Source organism: Lonchura striata, chromosome 25 (assembly GCF_046129695.1).
Source record: "Lonchura striata isolate bLonStr1 chromosome 25, bLonStr1.mat, whole genome shotgun sequence".
In the NCBI taxonomy this organism is placed as follows: domain Eukaryota; kingdom Metazoa; phylum Chordata; class Aves; order Passeriformes; family Estrildidae; genus Lonchura; species Lonchura striata.
Genome location: NC_134627.1, coordinates 6,066,325 through 6,085,674, shown reverse-complemented (window position 1 = coordinate 6,085,674; position 19,350 = coordinate 6,066,325). Strand labels below are relative to the sequence as shown.

Here is a 19,350-nt window from a genome sequence, read left to right as displayed (position 1 = left end):
TTCACATATGCTTCAATGCAGAGACTGAGTGACTGGTTCACATAAAAGCTAAACATTTAGGTAAATATTTGCCAAAATAATTTTATTTCTTTTGTGCTTTCAAATATTTATAAACATACTTTCTCTGTAACTTTCCAAGACAGCAGCATCTTATCACAAAACAATTTTCTGAACTTAGCTACATTTTATTTTTCTTTTTAAACAAACAGTTCTGCCCCCATAAGTACAAAATTAGGTATGAAATAGAATTGCTTGGCAACAGAAACAAGCAAGATATTTTCTTTCATAAAAAGCCAATTTCTTTGCAGCCTCATTTTACAAGCAGGGACTATTAGGAGCAGATATTTTCGGGCTTATCATGGGTCACCAGGATACTAAAATGCATCTATTCATTATCCTTTCACAGTGCCACATACACTCCTCAAAAATCAGCCTGACAGCACTGGCACAGGCTCCTGGGTTTAAGCCTTCCATTCTGTTTGGATTCAATCATTGCATTTCTGGGGACCATACCTGTGCTTCTGGTTGGCACTTTGATGCACAACAGGAAAGCTGTTTGTAGAGCTTTCAACACAACCATCATCAATCAATGGCCAAGGCTGATGCATTAATAATCACAAACCAGTATTCAGGGTTTGTATTTAAGCAAAATGAAAATATGGAGGTTACTCCAGAGTGCAGGTATGTTTTAATTGAAACCCTGAGCCCAATATTCCTCTTTAAATGACTGTCCTCAAGTATTTAAACAGAAACTGGCTGCAGTGGCAAATAATATATCACCATTTCTTTGAGGAGACCATATACTACATTCTTTAACTTTTAAAATTTGTTTAACATTTATAATCTCATAGTCCTTTAAGCGAATGTAAAGTTTTAAAGGAGAGTGGGTAATTCCACCTTCAGATGGTGATGTTTCAGCAATTTTATTACTCCTAAGAGCTGCTGTGCACCCTCAGGACACGAGGTAAGCACTGAGCTCCTGGCACTGGTAGCAAGCCACACTGTCCAGGACCCACTCCCGAGTTACCACGGCAACGCTGCTCTGCTGCTGCATTGCTGCAAGACAAAGACACAAATAAATAAATGATGCAGCTGCTATCAAAGAGTCCAAACAAGCTTAAGGTGAGGCCACTGATGGCTTTCAGAATAAGCTGTTTGCTTTATCTGTGATGTTTTAAAAGGTTTGATAAAAGCCAAGAGTGTAAAAGCAGAGATGTGGCACTGCCAGTCCCTGCAGCAAGGCAGGTAAAGGTGCTGCCCCAAGAGAAGAGCTCTTTGGCAAGTGGTAAGTAAGAAGCAGTGAACACCACAACATAAACACTAAAACAAAGAATGCAATTGTTATCTTTTCATTTAGGATCTCAGAGATAGAGCTTTGGTTCCTGTCTGTCCAGACACACTGAGTGTGTGACAAGCAATGAGTCTCATTAAGACAGAAGCAACAGAAAAATTACTGAAGTGTTTTCAGACTGTTCTTCCTCATTCCAGGATCTTTTTATTTTCTCCTTTTTCCAGTGCCATGGAAACAACTGGGGTTTTAACATCATCATGCTGCTCCACTGTTTTGTTGGACTTCAGTGTAGCCTAACTAGCTCCCATTCCTTCCAGAACCTCAGTTGCACTTCTCAAAGCCTCATGGTTTCTCCTGAGCATTTTGCTTAAAAGAAAAAAAAATGCAAAGCTACATCTGTTAAGGCTTTTTAACATGACCTTTTCAGACTAAGGGAATCTTGTTCCATCTGAGGCTGTCTCCTAGATTTTACTGGTCCTCCAAGGACACCCTACCCCACCTTTTAAAAACTATTCAATTAGAAAAGTTTTTGTAAAGCTGATGGTACACAGAGGACAACTGAGGCAACAGCCTTCATCTGCCAGAGTAGCTCTTAAGACTATTGCTGGTTCTTGAGACAGTATACTTTGACCTTCTAGATTTTTCTTACAAGACTTACTTCCATCTCTAGATGCAGAGTTTTGATTTCTCTACAATGCTCTGATATTTAGCTATTAAAAGGACAGGTGTGATAAAGACACAGAAAGCAACTCAGTATTGCTTTACCTCTATAATCCACGTTTTTCTTCCAAGCATCTGGCTGCACAACCACAACAGCAGCAGAATTCTAGGATTTTAAGATAAAAACCAAAAATGCTATTGTTGTCTGTTTTTACATAATTCTCACATGTATTTACAGAGAACATTAACTGGGTTAACTTCACAGTTTCACTTCAGAGAGGAATTTAAGCAGAGGGAGAAAGACATTAGTTCCGAAGATTCTTCTGTGATTTCCCTCCAGAAATTCTGTGACTACACTCAGTCACTAAAAGGCATTTGAAGCTAGAAAGGAAAGGCTAAGTGCTAATTTCATGACAAATTAGTGATCTGGCCAGCACTGCCAGGCTATGCAGACAGCTCTAGAAACTGTGGGAGGGTAAAAACTCCTCAGCACTTACTGCTGTGGGTGTGAACAGGTCAGGCTGCTTCACCACAGAGGCACCACAGAGCTCCACCATCCACTCCAGATGCTCTGAGGAAATCAGATGAAATCAGTCAATCACTTCAGTGTTTTCTATCACATTGAAGCTGACACTGTTCCCTAGGCCCTCGTGTGGTTGTTCCAATTCACAGGCCAGCATCATTTGAAGGAGATGTGAGCTTCAGTAGAAAAAGAGTCCTTTCACTTTCAAACCTGCCAGGGAACATCAACTCCCCCTCCCTCACCCCCCAGACAGGTCTGCACAAAACAAACCCCTGAAAAAGTCACAGTTTATTTCCTCTTATCATAAGGATGCAAGATGTGAAATGGAAATTAAAAATGAGAAATTAGAACTGTGATTAACTCTCATTAACAAAAGTAGCCAAAGTACTTAATTTGCACCAATTTGTTGAATTGGTAGTGAAGAAGATTAAGTCTCTCAAGTATAAGAGCCAAAATTGAGGATCACTGCAGCAGGTGAAAGCACTGCATTCTTTGCAGCAATTACTGTAAATGTCAAGAAACCTGAGTATATTTCACTCAGTCAAAAATAAAGTTATATTGGACAAACCAGAAAGTATCTGCTGAAGAAGCCACAAAAATGGAAAGTCAGGTACAAATATTTGAAGTAGAAAATTTATAAGTTAAATTTTCAAAAACTCGTAATATACTTTATTAAATTTTAAAGGTAAAAAATAAAGCTATCCTGAACAATTTTTCTTTATATATTAACTTCTAGCTTTGTTAAAGTGTTTCACTTTTAATACTTGCTCCTACAGACAAGGATGTGTCAACTGCTAGGAAAAGGATACTTAGGAACTGCTTACTAAGAATAAAAAAAATGCTCAAATATGAGTGATCAAGAGCATCAATAACAATTACCAGACAACATGACATTAATGCTTTTCCTAGATAATTTATCCAGAGATAAATTAGATAAAAGGCCTAGTTTGAAATGCAGCAAAATTGCCAGGGGGTTGTCTGAGGACATCCAAATAGAAGAGAACACCATTTCCACTCCATTTGGAGATAGAACTGGATAAAATCATTTATCTACACCTTTCCCCATGTAGGTATTTTAAAAGTTACAGAGCAAACGAGGTAAAAAATTATCCAAGAAGAGGTCAAATGTACAATTCTGGTGAATGCACAGTGCCCCTCCAAATATTTTTTATGTTAACCATTCATCCAGCTCCACTAAAATGACACACCTGTAGTCATATCAGTGAAGGGTCCACAGCAACAGATCTCAAAGTCTTTAAAGATCTGAAAAGCAAGGAACATGTTAGAGTTCATAGAGGTTTTTAAAGGACAATGCTTTATATGCTGTTCTCATTGCACTTCCAGGGCTTGTTAACATGTTATGACTATTTCACAAAGCTCTTTGTAACCCAGAAACCAAAATAATTTAAGAATAAAACTAAAACAATATTAAAGACCACTAACTCTGTGTTATAAAAAGACAGCATTCACTTCAAGCTTAGTGAGCCCCTACAGATTATCTGCTCTGCTGCTGACAGAGCTCACCCTTCCTGTATAAAACTGCTCAATTTGTACAACTCTGTGTGTACAGAATAGCAGAGAAACTGGAAGAGGTTCCAGATACTCAGCCAGCACAGCCACACATCTGCAACAGCCAGAGCAGGACAGAATTTGAACCCCTGAGGTGCTTGTACCTTTCCAGTCAGGGCCTGTCTGGCCCTTTTGGGACCTTGATGGTTTCTCCCATTGATTACATCTCCTCTGACTTCAAATTTCTCCTGGAACATAACAAAAAGAGACTGAGAACTCTTTCCTGTCAGAGTTCTGCTTCAAAACAGGAAGGTGTCAGATTTCAGAACTGAAAATCTATGAGTGTGTTCAGAATATGAATGAAAAGGTTTTGCAAGAGACATGCTGGAGTAATAAAACCCCTGCAGCATCAGGGAATTTTTAAAGAAACAAATTGTACTCAAATTGTATGGTAATCTAGCAAACTAAATAAAAGAAGCAGCACACTCCAAGACTATAATTGTCTTATCAGTAAAGTCTTATTTGATAGAAATGATCTGTATATAACATTATTTCCTTAAGCAAAGAATAGATCTTTTGCTCTATGCTATAATCTATTAATACCATTAGGAACACTTATAAAAATATGTCTATAATCTGTTAAAAAATAATAGGGATTCATTATGTCTTCAACATCAATGAGTGCATGGAGCCCAAGTGTGACTTTTGGTCCTAGCACTTGGTAAAACTAGAACCCCAGGTTTCAGAGCTAATATTCCACATTAAATGTTTATACAGTATCTGTCTGTACAATACAAATAAGCTCATAAGGCCATCATGTAACAGCATTTGACATTTGACTCAAGATAAAAGACCTACCTCATCCAATATTCTTCCTTCTTTAAAAGACTGAATTATCCCTAAATAAAAAGAACACAACAAGAAAAGTAATTTTATCCAGCAAAATGGCTCTTCCACTTCCAAAATGGTTCTTATCCTGACTTCAGTGCTACATTCATGTGAAGGTATTTGTACTAAAGGAATACAGTATAACATTGAAAGTAATTAGAGAATTTATTACCATTTATTACCATTTTTTTACCCTTTAGAAAAAATACTCATTTTACACTAACTGATACCATGCAATGCAAAGGTTTAAATTAAGAGAGACAAAAGGCTTTTGCCACGGTGGGGCAAAAGTGTGGCTATCTGAAAGCAGAAAAAGAAAGAGTAAGAAGCTTGATATTGCTGTGTTTCTTAATTCTAATGTCTTTTAATGTATTTAGAAGAAACACTGCACAACATCAGATGGCAAGGCACGAAGGGATCCCTTTTCTTTACTGTATCAATGAAGGCTGCATTCATGGTAGAAGGGCAAAAACCACCATTTCTCTCCAAAATCAGGATACACACACTGATAACTGATAACTATACACTGATAACTATACACTGATAACTGTCAATGATACATACACTGATAACTAACAACCCATTTTCCTCCTGCAATGCCCAGGAAATACTTCAGTGTCCGTTCACATACCAGCTCCTCATCTGCAGAGCAAACAACAGGAAGAGCTCTTTTAATTTTGTCATTAGCAAAAAAACCTAACCAAACAAAAAAACCAAACCAAACCAAAAAAAAAAAACAACACAGGTCAGGGTATCTGTATGTAAAAGCAAACAATTTCTGCTAAGTGCAGCAGCAAAATATCAGAACTGTACAAAGGTTCTAAAAGCCCACTGTCATGATGATACTAAACTGAAGGAAATGAGCAGAAACTAATCACATGTACCAATTGTGAGCCCTTTTTTAGATTATTCAATAAAGAAAAGAGGCAAGAAAAAGCATGACTTCTTTGGGAACTATCTTTTGTTTCCTTTTGGTTGGTTCTGAACTACTTCACACTAGTGTGCTATCAACACCTGAAAATTATGAGCAAACAGCTGAAGAAACAAATAGCAAGTAACATTAACTTTGAATTACACAAGGGAAAACATGCACTCACTCTGATTCCGTGAAATAGAATGAGAAAACTCACAAGCTTAAACAAAAAACTTACAATAGAGAAAACTTATTAAATTTATTGCTGACCTGTATGCTTGTTTAAACTGAAGGTAAAATTCTATACAGTCTGTCAATACAGGATTTGGTCCCCTAGCTCCCAACAAACCTGTTTTCATTATGACATGGGTTGTTCCTTCAGTAATGTGATTAGATAAAGTGCTCTGAGTTTTTTTCACAAACTTCTGGACCACCAACTGAAAAGTAGTTAAGAAAATAATAGTTACCAACAGTTTTAACCCCCTCAACAGCCCCAGTTTGTAGGAGCATAATGTAATAGGATAGTTAAAGTACCAGTTTTATGTGTTGGCACATAGAATGTACATTTCCCTAAGTCAGTTTTGGTACCATTCAACAGACTGAAGAAATGCAGAGCTCTTGGTGTGTGTTTTATAATCCAAAAGCCAAATCCTCTTGGAAACTGAGTGCAGAAACAGGTTTATTAGCAACTCAGAATTACTATTTACAGAATGCTCCCTATGGATCAGAATTTGGGTGAAGCAGCATCATCTGAGAAGAGTGACTGGACCAAACACCCACACAGCCCCTCCCCAACCCCAAGGCTTTCTACAAAGCTTTGCAATATAATGTGTTTTCCCCCCAGACATCAGGGATTGTTTAAAAAGTTCAAATTTCACTAAGCTTAACAGTGCCATTACAGGCAGCACTGTTAATCATTGTTATCACTGTTTTAGGAGTGATATAGTTTGAAGGTGCTGAATTACTCACCTGCAATTCCTGCAAGATTAGTTTTATTATACTTAGAGATCTCTAGTTTTATTATACTTTGAGATCTTTATATTAAGGACTATAGTGGTAATCAGGAATTATTAACTAGTGATCTCAAATTCCTGAAATCTACTTACGTGCTCACTGTGATTTAGACCTGATACTACAATTGACATTTTTTTCCTCTTGGTCACCACTGGATTTGTAGTATTTTCTTTCCCAGTTGCATTGTGCAGAACAGGTGCAGGAAAACATTCACTTCTCTTCAATGTCTGCCCTGGGCCACAGCTTTTATCAGTGTTCTGAGCCAGAACAGGCCCAGCTGTGGCTTCTGCAGTTTGAGGGGTAAAAAGCCTTACAGAGGAGGAAGAGTTTTCTGGACTCTCATTTCCAAAAAGATCTGATGAGACAGATGCACTGTTTTGCCTGGTCCCAGATTTCTGCTCCTCTGCATTTTCTGAAGGAAACAAAAAATTACTCTTTGAGAAAACTGCATTTCTTTCTTGCAGTCATGGTAGAATGTTGTTGCTCTCTCTTTCAGGTTTAAATTCTGCAGTTACTTCCTCTCCTTATGTGTTTATTACTTCATCTTTGCCTCTATCATTACTTTTTGCAGATCTATAGGCAAGACACTAGAACACCTGTGGAACTTTGAATAGTATATTTGTCAGACTGTCTGAATTTAGAAGAGAGATGGAAAAACTCCTATTACTGTCAAAAAGCTGCCACACCCCTTTTGATGGGCAGCCATACAGCTGGGCTACCAAAGCAGTAACACCTTTTTAAAATGACCAGGAACATATAAATAAAAATACAGGGGAAAATTGCATCTTGCTGATACGTAAAAACATGAAAAGAACAGGAGAAAATCACCAGAAGTCCAAATGTACTGAATTTCTTTTAAATGTTACCTGCTCCAAGCTGACACTGCCCATGTTCTTGCACTGCCTCTTGCACAGGTTTTGTCTTTTCAGAGGGAGTCTTGTTCTTTAGAACACTGTCACACTCAGGGCCTTTCTCCAGATCTGATTTCTTTGTTGAAGAGGATTTAGAAGATGAAAGCAACAATTCTGGAGACCTTGAGAGAGTGAAATTGATTTTAATACCCTTTTCACTCTTTTAAGCATCAGAAAAATGTAGCAACAGTGAAACTATTGTAATTTCCCAGAAGCTCAGAGATAGTTAAGATTTTGGTTTTTAAATAAAAATTTAGAAATAAACAAAAAAAACCCCAAAGCTCTAAACAAAACCATTGACCTGTTATTTTCTTTTCTCATTTGATCCATTTCAAATGCTCCTTCAGTACTGGAATGTGGCAGTTCCCTGTGGACAGGTAAAACTTCACAGTTCTGACTTCCATTCTGCTTTAGCACTGCTTCAAGTGCAGCCATTTCTTGCTGAAGTTTTTTCAGGCTATTTTGCATAGCATTCTTTTGCTGCAAAGGAGTACAAGAATGCCAACATAAGCAAACTCAGGATTAATTTGTTTAACAAACGTTTGAAAATTAGAAATAGCAAAATGGTTTTGAATTAAGTTTTTGCCACATGTTCAAAAGGTGACTATGGTGCTTTCACTGTAACAAATAGTGAACACATCCCACATCAGAAGCAAAACCACCCAAACAACAACGGACTCATTTTGCCAGTCATGTTATTTCAGTTTAGATGCCTCAGAGTTTAATCAATCAGAAAACAACATAATTCCTGCACAAATTTATTTGAAAGTAATTTTGTCCAAACTCCATTAGTAGCTAAATCCATGATGTTCATTATTAAATTTTAAATAGAGTCTTCATTTTCCACTGTTACTAAAAGCCCCAAAGATTATTTAAGGGACTCAAACATTTCATAATATTCTTCCTTATGTTCCTCCTCAAAAATTATATTACATGATCAAAAACATGCCCTAGGCAGGTCTTCTTAAGAATAGCTCAGAGTTTCAAAAGACCTTTTTAAAAACCCAAACCCTTTACTTTACATGATGAAGCAATTTCCACAGAACTGAATATTCCATCTGTAGCTCCAGCACTGGCACCGTGTGGAGCCTCTTTGTTACTGAACCCATAAAAACTCCCAAGCAAACAGAAAACCATCACCACACCACAAACCCAAATCCCTCATCCACATGCCATTAATCCACTCAGCACCTTTTTTTTGGACATACATAAAGACCATAGGGCTGAAAATGCTGAAGAGAGAGTTGGCATAAGACTTACCTTAAAGTCACATAGGACAAAGGAAAACCCCAAAGCAAAACAAAAAAACCCAAGCCCTTAACCCCCAGCCAAATCACCCAATACATAAAGTCAGGCCACTAAGCAGAATTCAGGATTTTAACAGCAGACAGAAAATTCACTTGTAGACACACCTTTCATTAGACACTGCCTGTTGGGACTTGTATCTATAATATTCTAATATGGAATTATTTTATTTAATCTTTACACAGAGAAGACAAATCTCTGTGCTTCTAAATATCATACTGTAATTTATTGTAATAAATCTACTCCTTATCACCAATCCTTATATATTCCTGTCATTAAGGTTTTTAAATATAGGGAGCTGACATTTCCAGTGTTGGCCAAGTGTGGAGATGCATTAATTAGCATCTCCCATAATTAAGCCCTGTAACCAATAGCACATAACAAGTTGTGGCCATTGCTGTGTAGGTCACCAGGGGAGGAAAAGTTGGACAAATAATGGCATAAAAGCAGCTCTACAGTTCCTCATTAATTATACTTTTGGAAGTAATTTAGTGACAAAGAATTATTATGAAAGAAATTTTCCACTGTATTGACTTCACAGCTTTCTTATCTTCTGGAATGCAAGCTGCTTCTAGCACTCAGTGCATTAACTCACTCACCTGTGTAGTGAGGATTTCACCCTGAGAGAATGGTCCACAGGAATCTTCTACAAGACTTATTTCACTGTCATATCCAGATGCTTCACCTTGAAGAAGGTGGAAAAAAACTGCCTGGGTTAAAGGAAAAACCCCAACAAACAACAGCAAACCAACCAACATTATCCATCATTTCTTAGCATGTAGAGGATTTAGAGAACTAATAATTACAACACTGAAGTGACAAGTTTTGAAAATGTTGAAGTTAGGACAGATCTCCTTTAAGTGAACATTTGAAAGAACAGCATATCACACACATGACAATGTAAAGAGAATTCAGTGTTTCAACAGGGATGAAAGAGTCCTAAACATTTACAAAGGCCATAAAAACGGCAAAATATTCACTACAAAATTCTACAGCCAATTTCAACAAACATTTTGTTTGGGGAAAAAGGTTGGATAGGCTGTGAAATTTTGCTGACAATGCAAGTATCACACTGCAGTAAGAACCAGCATTTCCCTCAAACATTGATTCCCATCAGACAGTCTCTAGTGCCCAGTCTGTTCAGCTATGCTCTGAACAAAGAATAGAAGAACATAATTTTCAGGAAATAAACCACTGAGGGTTTTTTTTTGTTTGATTGTTTAAGATTGATACACTATTCTAGAAGACCAAGCACTCTTTAAATACAGAACAAAGTTTCCATGCAAACACCAAAAACTTTGCTGTAAGAACATTATAAACACAGCTGCAAAGAGAAAAATCTTGGTCTGTACCTAGCTTTGCTCCTATGTCTGGGACTCCTTGGCATTCATCTTTGGTTTCCTTCAGCCCTGCACTAGAATTCTGAGAAGTTTCTTTACTGTCATTTATGCTGCTCATTTGTTTGGACTCATGAGCTTGTGGTAAATGTTTGTTCAGTTCTTGTGCTCCATTGAGTGATTCTTCAGACATGTTGGACTGGGAAGAAAATAAGTTGACAGAGCATTCTGACTCCTGGCTTGGTGAAGCACACACATTACTCAGGGCAGCTTCAGGCACCTTCTGCACGATATTGCCATCATTACTCACACTGTGAGGCAGCACATTTGGGCTCGCTGGACACTCTGCCACTGGAGACTCGACCACAGATGCCATTTGTTTATCAGTCTGCAAAGGTGTGCTTGCTGATTTGCTGAAGATTAATGTCCTAAAGCATGGTAAGTCCTCATCCTCACAGGACTCTTCATCCGAAGATGGCAGTTTCTGCACTCGTCTCCGAGACTTCCGAGTACCTCGAGATCTTGGCTTAGAGCTTCCATTTCTCTTGCGCAGTTCTTTTCCCAGAGCATTGTCACTTTTTACAAACACTGCAGATTGCTCTTTCCTATCAGCTTCACATAAACTGGTGTTCTCCTCAATGTCAGTATCAGAGCACTGTAAGGCATTAGGGGTTTCTGACAAACCTGTAAGATCATGATTCTCTCTGACAGGTTCTTCCAGAGCCTCTACAGCTGTGCTAACAGTTTGGGCTGCTTCTTCTTCATTCCCCTTTACACGTTTTCTTTCTCTTTTGCTACTTTTTGTCCTAGTGACTTCACAGCTGAATTCAGCAGGGCTTTGCTGACAGGTTGCAGAACAAATCGTTGATGTGGATTGAAAACATAGAATTGGTTCTGTGCAATCAACAACTTCAGTCTTTCCTGCCTGATTGCTTCCTGAACTGAAGCTGTTTTCCTGGCCTGTGTTTAAATCATTCTGTCTGGAATCCTGCTTCTCTGTGTTACTCTGATCACTTTGGCTTCCATCACTTTCAATGGGATTCTGTCTCAACTCACTTTCTATCCCTATCTCATCTGACACTGGCTTTTCATTGACCTGCTCTTGTTGTAGCAATCCATTTTTGTGCTCAGTCTGAGCAGTTCCTGTTCTTGCTGGTGTCAGAGCCCGTTCCTCTGCAGCCTGTGAAATGCCATCCCTGTGCTCTCCTGTGCTGACAGCAAAGCAAGGCACAGGATTGACACATGCAGACTCACAGGGCTTAAGCTTCTCTTTCTCAGAAAGCCTGCTCAAGTTTTGAGCAGCTGTTCTCTCCTCTTGCAAGATTTCTGTTTGTAGTTGTTTGCTAGCCTTATTTTCTACCTGAGCAGCACATGATAGATTTCGGGTTTCAGAAGGAGGATCTTCCACTGCACGTGCCTGCCTGGGAGCCTGAAAAAGGCTGAAGGATGAGCGCTTTGAATGCCGAAATATATTCCGCAGGTACTGGGTGTCCAAATCACTGTCTTCAGCTTCCTTAGTCAATTCCAAAACATTTTTAGCCATTGGCAACTTTTCAGTTTTGAAGTCCCCTGGAACATTTTGTGAATCATGCCCACATTCCAGGGGAAATGCAGTAGGTGATTCAGTCCCCTCTTCAGTCTGGTGAGAAGCAGTTTGCTTAGCAGACATTGAAGGAAGTTGTAGGAGGAGGGGGCTACCTAGAATTTTACTGTCTTGAGAATCTGTATCAGGCACAGTGGAACCACAGTTTGAAGGCAGGCATGAAGGTCTGAACAGACTTTTTCCAGTTTCTTCAGTGTGAGATAAATTCTTTAGAGTAACCTGCATCTCATTTGCTTCCAGATCACCTCCCTCCTTATTAGTGACTGGCCTGTAACTCAACTCATCTTGAGGCTCACACACGTCTTGGCATTCAGCAGACTGAGTTGCCACATTCCTTTGGTCTCCAGAGACAGACCTCCCACGACCACTGTTAGTTTTTCTTGCTCCCTTTACTCCTTTCCTTGTTCCTTTTGTTATTTCTTCAGAGAGTAACTGAAGCCTTCTGCTGCGTCTGACTGGATTTTGCTCAGAATCAGCTTGCCTGGGCTCTCCACTGCTTGGGTAGCTGTCAATCTGTGGCTCAGCTGCATCAGGGAAAACAGAGCCTCTGTCCACTACTAACTGTAGAGCACACATAGTTCTACTAAAATGCCTGCATCTTTTTGCTGCAGAACTTCTTTTTTTGCTGCTTTTCTGATCACAGTTATACATTTCTGGTTCCCCATCACAGTGCTTGGTAGTGACCTTCTCAGTACCTTTCTTCCATGTGGACTCTCCTCCTTCCTCAGGTTCTGTTAATGCATTATTTGCTCTATTCTGAGAGAGGTGACTCTCATTAACAGAAACACTTTCATCACTTCTTTTCTTTTCAGCTTCTCCAAGGCCCCCATTAACACTCTGAGGGCCCCCATCTGCCTCTTCTGTATCCTTTTCCTTGGTGAAATCCTCAGGTTGCAGGACACAGGCAGTTTTCCTCTTTCTTTTGAGTCTGTCTTTGCTGAAATCATTCAGGCACTTATCAGCCGACACATCTTCCTTTTGCCTAGTAGGCAAAATATCTCTCAAGGTAGAAGGGGGATTTGATTTCCTCTCTCTCTTGTATGTTTTTCCAAATATTTTGTCTTTGATGTTTTCTGCTGTTTGTTTTGACCACCTCTTTTTTCTTTCCACTGCTGCAATTCCCATGGAATCTGCCACAGGGTCAGTCTTTGCTGAAATACTGGACTCTTTATCTGATGAACACAGGTCTCCTTCACCTGAAACATCAGCTGATGCAGCAGATTCATCCACTGAAGAACTGGAAGACAAAACCTCATTGCTTTTTGAAAACCATTCGTTGACTTTCTGAATGCTCTGCTTCAGTCTCTTCTTGGAGACTTTATTCAGGGTGGCAGAGTGAAATGTCTCTGGCTGAGGTAGCTCCTCCAGAGGATGTTCTTTGTCATAGGAAGAGTCATTTTCAGGTTCAGGTTCATATCCCTCTACAGCTTCTACACTTTGCACATCAGTATCCATGTCCTTGCTTTTACCCAGCCTGCTCTCTGAGCTATCTTCTAAATCAAACTCTTGGTTTTCACTGCTATACTGGGCTTGCTGTTCCTCCATTTCTTCTATGTTCTTAAAGAATGATGTGTCCTCATTCACTGTGGGACTGGCATCACCTGTTCTGTCACACTGCTCTGGGAGCAGGTCTGCAGCAAGAACCTTCAAAGGAGAACTCTGGCATTCAGTCACATTCACTTGGTCAGCTTTGGCACATTCAGTGATGCTCCGAGTGCTTTTTTTGCTCAAATATTCGATTGAGAAATCACTTTCACCTGTTAGATTTACAGGTATAATGAATTATTAACCTCTAGTTTACATACACAACCACAATAACAAGTTTTATGGCTACTTTGCTTTTAAAGAACTGCTCTTATCTCCCCCCTAACCAGAATATTACACTGCAAAAATCTCCCTCTAGAGAAAGGCAGGAGGATCATATTCTAAATTTTTACATGAATTATTAGCCAGTGCTTTTTCATGTGTCATATGACTCATGTAGAATAAATTAAGTTTTGTACTCAGATCAAGTTACTTTTCTTGCTTTCTGTTCCCATGCATACAACATCCATATTTGGTATCTAGGCTACAGGAACAGTCTTGTATTAGCTGTAGACATCAACAGAACTACTTTACACAAAACTGCATATATATATATATATATGTATAGACAATCATGTGAAATAAAAATGTTAATTTGTGATGTCTTTCAGGCTTAATCACCTTTGTCACCAAAATAACACACCTATGACGTCTGGTAGTGTTATTTCTTTGGCACACAACTTGTCAGGCTGTGCATTACAAGAATTTTCATTTCCTTTCTCAGCACTCTCAAGTTCTTCCAGCCTTACTTGAGAAGAACTCTGAACTGTTCCCTTGTCTTCAAACCTGTTGGGAAAGGAAATCTGTTCTCATTACAGATAAAACATAATAGACAGAATAGAAGTTGATACTTATTTTTCCCTTTTTGCTCTCTGAAATAGTTTCTGGAGAAGTCAAGCTGCACAACTGACACTCACCACAACCAGATCTCCAGGCCATTTCTTTAAAAGATTTTCTCTTGTAATCCTGAATTTAGTATTTATTTTTCAAAGCACACTACCTACTTCTCTATGGAAGATCTATATCCACAACAAAACAGTTAGAAAACAGTTTTTAAGCATGTAATATGGTAAACTGTTGGAATTCAGCTATCCATTCTATTCTAATGCCCTCAAAGTTGAAAACCATTTGTCAGCTTAAGAATTATATCCGTCCTATGCTAAGAAACTAGAACACAGGAAATGAGAACATTGAACTACTGTCTGTAGAAAATGTGAATTCCTTAATCACCTTTACTTACCCAGTTTTGCTTGCCTGTTTAAAAAACTCTTCAGATGATTCAGAGCCTGAAAACAAATAATCTGTTACTCTGGTTGGAACAGTTCAGAGAAAGGTGACTTGCCAGATTCAGTGGTTATCATCACATACATACCTACTCCTTTCTAGAGCTAGATGCTTTCAACTTTTAGCAGATGAAACCAAGGTCAATTGTGAAGTATTTTACCTAATTATAATGATTTATATATATAAATATCTACATGGCTCCAGCATCAAACTGTGTTTAAATACAGTGATGGGTAACAGACTGGTAACTAAAAGTTAATTAGCTAAAAGTTACTTTTTAATTTCTAAATTTGTACACAAAACAGCTACTAGTATTTAGAATTATAGAAATGCATTCAAATGTCTCTCACAGATCCTTTGATCCTGGCAGATGCAATAAGGAAAAAAGTGAGGAAACAAACTCTACCCATTGAAAGCAGCAATTCCTTCCTTGAAGGAACAGCATAAAAATAAGCTATGCATGGCATGTGTCTTGTTTCTCACAGCAGTCAACAGCAGATAAAACAAAATTCTGAAAAGCTAGGATAGATAGCAAAAAATATTAATATCTCAAACAGATTTCACTGTCATCTCAAGCACTGGTGACAAGGCTTAGTATTCTTCAGAAAACAGTGGCTACATTTAGCTGTAACAGCTGTAAATACCTTCTCTGGATCATGTACACCAAGGTTTAAGGGTTCACTACAGCAGCATTATTTGCCATTATAGAATTATGTAAAAAGCCCTTTTGATTTACAACTTGGAATTGTCCACAATTTGTCCCTTTGTTGTAATTTTGGGTGTTAAGTAGAAATTAGTGTTTCTAAAGACTTTGAACAGTATCACCTTTCATTACTTTGTAAGCATTGTACATAGGTGTGGACTTACAACAGATCTTACCAAACTCTATATAAATACCCTTTTGAGAGTCAGATTTCTGGGGTTTGTTTCTTGGGCGACACATTTTGCCATCTGTAAGGTGAATATTCACACTAGCTTCCTGCTGACAGGAAAACAGAAAGGGATAGTTATTTACAACAGTGGGGTATTAAAAAAATTCATAGCTATTTAGACTTTAACAGGGAGCTGATACAATTACTTAGTTCATATGCATTGGTAGTTTCTGTGCACAACACAAGTAATGGATCATTTTGACAGCAATAATGAAATATGTCAATAGAAACAATGTATTATGCATTTAACAGATCAAATCATTAAGAGCTTGATCTTGCACTCTGTATTGTCTAACATTCTATTCAGCATTAAGCAGGTGAAAACAGAAACAACATGCCATGGACACTCACAGCAATTACCCCAAACAGGGTAGTGCCTCGTGAATCCTAAGACATAGTTATGATCTTACCCCTAATAAGGTAAAAACCCTACAAAGTTTGGCAGCTTCATGAAACAAGGAGGTGGAGCAAGTTTTCAATCCTAGTTTCAGTAACAGACTGTATTATGCCAATATTATGTTTAAGTTCAGGTCATTTTTTGCAAACATCTTTCTCAAGCAGGTTAGGAAGACAAAAATAATATAGATGTCCTTATCCAGATTACTCAGCTCAAACAGCAACCTGAGATCAGCCCAAAATCTCCTACTTCATTCTTTTATATACATGCATGTATACACATTCCAAATACATTTTTAAACAATCCACAAAAATAAAATGGGAAAAACCAGTTACCAAGGTGAAGTTTTCTTGTCCATTTCCTTTAGCACTTTTTCTCCTGTTTCTGAAGCCCTTGCTTTGGATGACAGAACTTTCTTTACTCAGGGACTCAGCAGTGGCTTCTGTGGATGTCTTAGGAAAGTGACGATTCTTTAAAACTAAATGATGTTGTTAAGTAAAAAAAAAAAAAAAAATTACACTGAGTACAACTCAAGTATTAGATATTAATGAAATTGACTTGTGTAGACTCTGTGCACTTAGTGCAAATACAGCTAAAATATGTTTATCCAATAAAGAAATCTTGTTGAATTACTAGTCTGATTATTCTTTTTGAGCACTCTTCAAGTAATAATTAGGATCTTGATCCTGCCAACTAATTTTCTCAACCAATTTTGGTTATATAGATAATCTATCAAGAGCAGGATCTAATTCTAGTTATTTTAGAATGGGATACCTTATAAATAATCATGATATGTCAAAACCTTATTTAAGAAAAAAAATTGGGGACATACATTCACAACACTTACACTTCACTCCAGTGTCAAGCTCAAAAGCATGAATAGCTTCCAACAGTCCTTCAATTAGTTGCTTAAATCTGGAATTTTCTTTCAGACTTCTGAAATAATGTTAAGTATTTTAGTTATTTTAAGACAAATGAACAGGCTAACTATAAATATTTCTAGAATTTTGAATGAACCAAAAAAGGGGTAAAACTCCAAAGTGGAAGATGAGACAAGAAGAAATTGTTGCCAAGGAATAACAAATTCCCCCAAAGAACCATTACTATGGGAATTGGAATTATCACAAAACTGAGCACATCATTTTCTCATATAGGTTTTGTAGAGGGAAATCAGTTGTAAGGATTAAACACCAATATAGCACAGACACTTGTTGAGAGAGGAGTGTTCACCTGGAAAAAGCTCACATTGAGGTAAGATACTGCATTTTCTCCTTTAGAAATAGGCAGCTTACTAAAAAACCACCTTTTCTTCTGTATATATGCTAAAATATTTTAAACCTATGTTTAAAATATATGCTAATGCTAATATATTTTAAACCTATTGTTAGTCTTTCCTCAGAGTTCAAACACCTCATCCTCCAGCCCCCTTACAAAGATGATTTCCTCACCTCTTGGTAACTTCAGTCTTGCACAGAGGACATTCTACCACACCTTTTTTCTTTTTGTTTATAAGTTTGAACATGCAGAACCTAGAAAGAAAGAACACTTGTGATGGTAACAACAGAAGGATATTACTTTCCCTAAAACTGACTATGCACATTCACCACTTAGTGACTCAAGATGTATTTTTGTTCTGGTCTTACAATGAGTTAATTGATCCCCTTTGACACATTTGCAAGCTGCAGTTCTTTCTTCTACAGAATTGAATTTTCCCCTCATGTAGTTTCACATGAAGTTACCAAAACACAGTATAAATACATGATTAGCACTGAAGAAACATACATGGCAGGTAAAACTGGTATATTTGGAATTAAAAATTATAAACACAAACCCACTATATATGGAAATTAAAAGCTGCATTGCACTTGCAAGTTTTCAAACTTACCTGCAGAATGTGTGATCACATTTTGTTGAAACAGGCTCTTGTACCACATCCAGGCTACAAAGAGGGAAACAAAAGAGCACAAGAGGTTATAGAATTCAACTAGAACCTTTGCTATTTCAGCATCTGTTTGCATTAAAGAAATGCAAAACATTAAATGAAACACTAAAGAACTACAAACCTCATTCATTTTTCAGAGACAAGGGACAAAAACCCCCACAGCTTTATAAACAATTCTCTAATCCAGATACATTTTTTCTATCTGAGAAGGGGACCGACACATTCAGGTTTTAGTAGAAAAGCAAAATATGGAACATAAGAGCAAAATGTTTTTCCTTACAGTTTATCATTTGAGCCTTACAATCATCAATATGTTTAGTCCCAAGCACAAATCTCCTTGCTTTTTGGTGAGCCATAGAACTGTCAAAGCATTTTCAAAGAAATGAGAATAAAAAAATATATCTCTAAAAAACTATCTATACTGATATTACTTCCTGACATACCATATTGGGCACTCCAAATTCTTCTGCATAGCTGAAAGCACATTTTGTACTTGTCCAATAGTAATTGCTGAGAAGTCCATCCTTCACATCAAAAAATAGTCTACAGAAAAAAAACCCCAATATTATCAGCTTTGTTTCTGCAAAAAACTCTACCTCCCGTGACTGCCCTCTCCCACACGGCTCTGCTCAAACAGCAGAACGACATCAAATTGTTTTTACTTCAACGACACTTGACAGTACAGAGTGGTTCTTAATCTGAACGTTCGCAGTTAAAACCTCTGGAGTCTTGTACCCAAAGGAGCGCCCAGAAAAGTGAAACGCAGCAAAGCGCAGAGCACAAAGCAGCGAGAGCGAGGGGCTGGGAGGGAGGGAAAGCGCGCCCAGCCGGGGGCACAGCCGGTGTGAGGGAGCCTGGGCAGAGCCGAGAGCCCGCAGCAAAGCCTGAAACAGAGGGAAACCGGCGGGGCAGCTCGGGACCGGCCCGGCAGCGAGGCCTGGCCGAGGCTGAGGAGAAGTGTCCCGGCACGGGCGGAGGGAGCGCGGCCAGGGCGGTCAGTACCGGTGCCAGGGCGGTCAGTGCCAGTACCGGTGCGGTCAGTATCGGTGCCAGGGCGGTCAGTGCCAGTACCGGTGCGGTCAGTATCGGTGCCAGGGCGGTCAGTGTCAGTACCGGTGCGGTCGGTGCCAGCCCACGGCCGGGCCGTGCCCGTCTCCCCTCAGCCGCTCCGCGCTCCCCGCGCCGCCGTTCGCGCCCTTCCCGCCCTTCCCGCCCCGCCGCGCGCAGCCAATCCGGGGCCGCGGGGCCAGCGCGCGC

General features: G+C 38.8%; 1 protein-coding gene across 1 annotated transcript; it reads right to left on the bottom strand.

Annotated features, from left to right (window-relative positions):
- Positions 1 to 679: 679 nt before the first annotated feature.
- On the bottom strand, positions 680 to 19,273 carry BRCA1 (BRCA1 DNA repair associated). Its single transcript, XM_031507067.2, has 22 exons — positions 19,096 to 19,273; positions 18,537 to 18,636; positions 18,037 to 18,090; positions 17,600 to 17,680; positions 16,999 to 17,087; positions 16,487 to 16,629; positions 15,702 to 15,804; positions 14,779 to 14,824; positions 14,182 to 14,324; positions 10,367 to 13,711; positions 9,614 to 9,699; positions 8,011 to 8,189; positions 7,665 to 7,831; positions 6,891 to 7,210; positions 6,134 to 6,221; positions 5,436 to 5,513; positions 4,842 to 4,882; positions 4,148 to 4,231; positions 3,683 to 3,737; positions 2,449 to 2,522; positions 2,057 to 2,117; positions 680 to 1,056 (listed from the first exon to the last, which is right to left on the bottom strand). The coding sequence occupies exons 2-22, from the start codon at positions 18,614 to 18,616 to the stop codon at positions 953 to 955; spliced, it is 5,421 nt and encodes a 1,806-aa protein (XP_031362927.2). The 5' UTR covers positions 18,617 to 18,636; positions 19,096 to 19,273; the 3' UTR covers positions 680 to 952.
- Between the last annotated feature and the right edge of the window lie 77 nt (positions 19,274 to 19,350).

Coding starts and splice junctions, on each gene's coding strand:
- BRCA1 (XM_031507067.2), bottom strand. CDS start 18,616: ATGGACTTCTCAGCAATTACTATTGGACAAGTACAAAATGTGCTTTCA. Junction 2,118..2,448: donor ACCTGTTCACACCCACAGCA/GTAAGTGCTGAG, acceptor TTAAAATCCTAG/AATTCTGCTGCTGTTGTGGT. Junction 1,057..2,056: donor GAAAAACGTGGATTATAGAG/GTAAAGCAATAC, acceptor TTTGTCTTGCAG/CAATGCAGCAGCAGAGCAGC.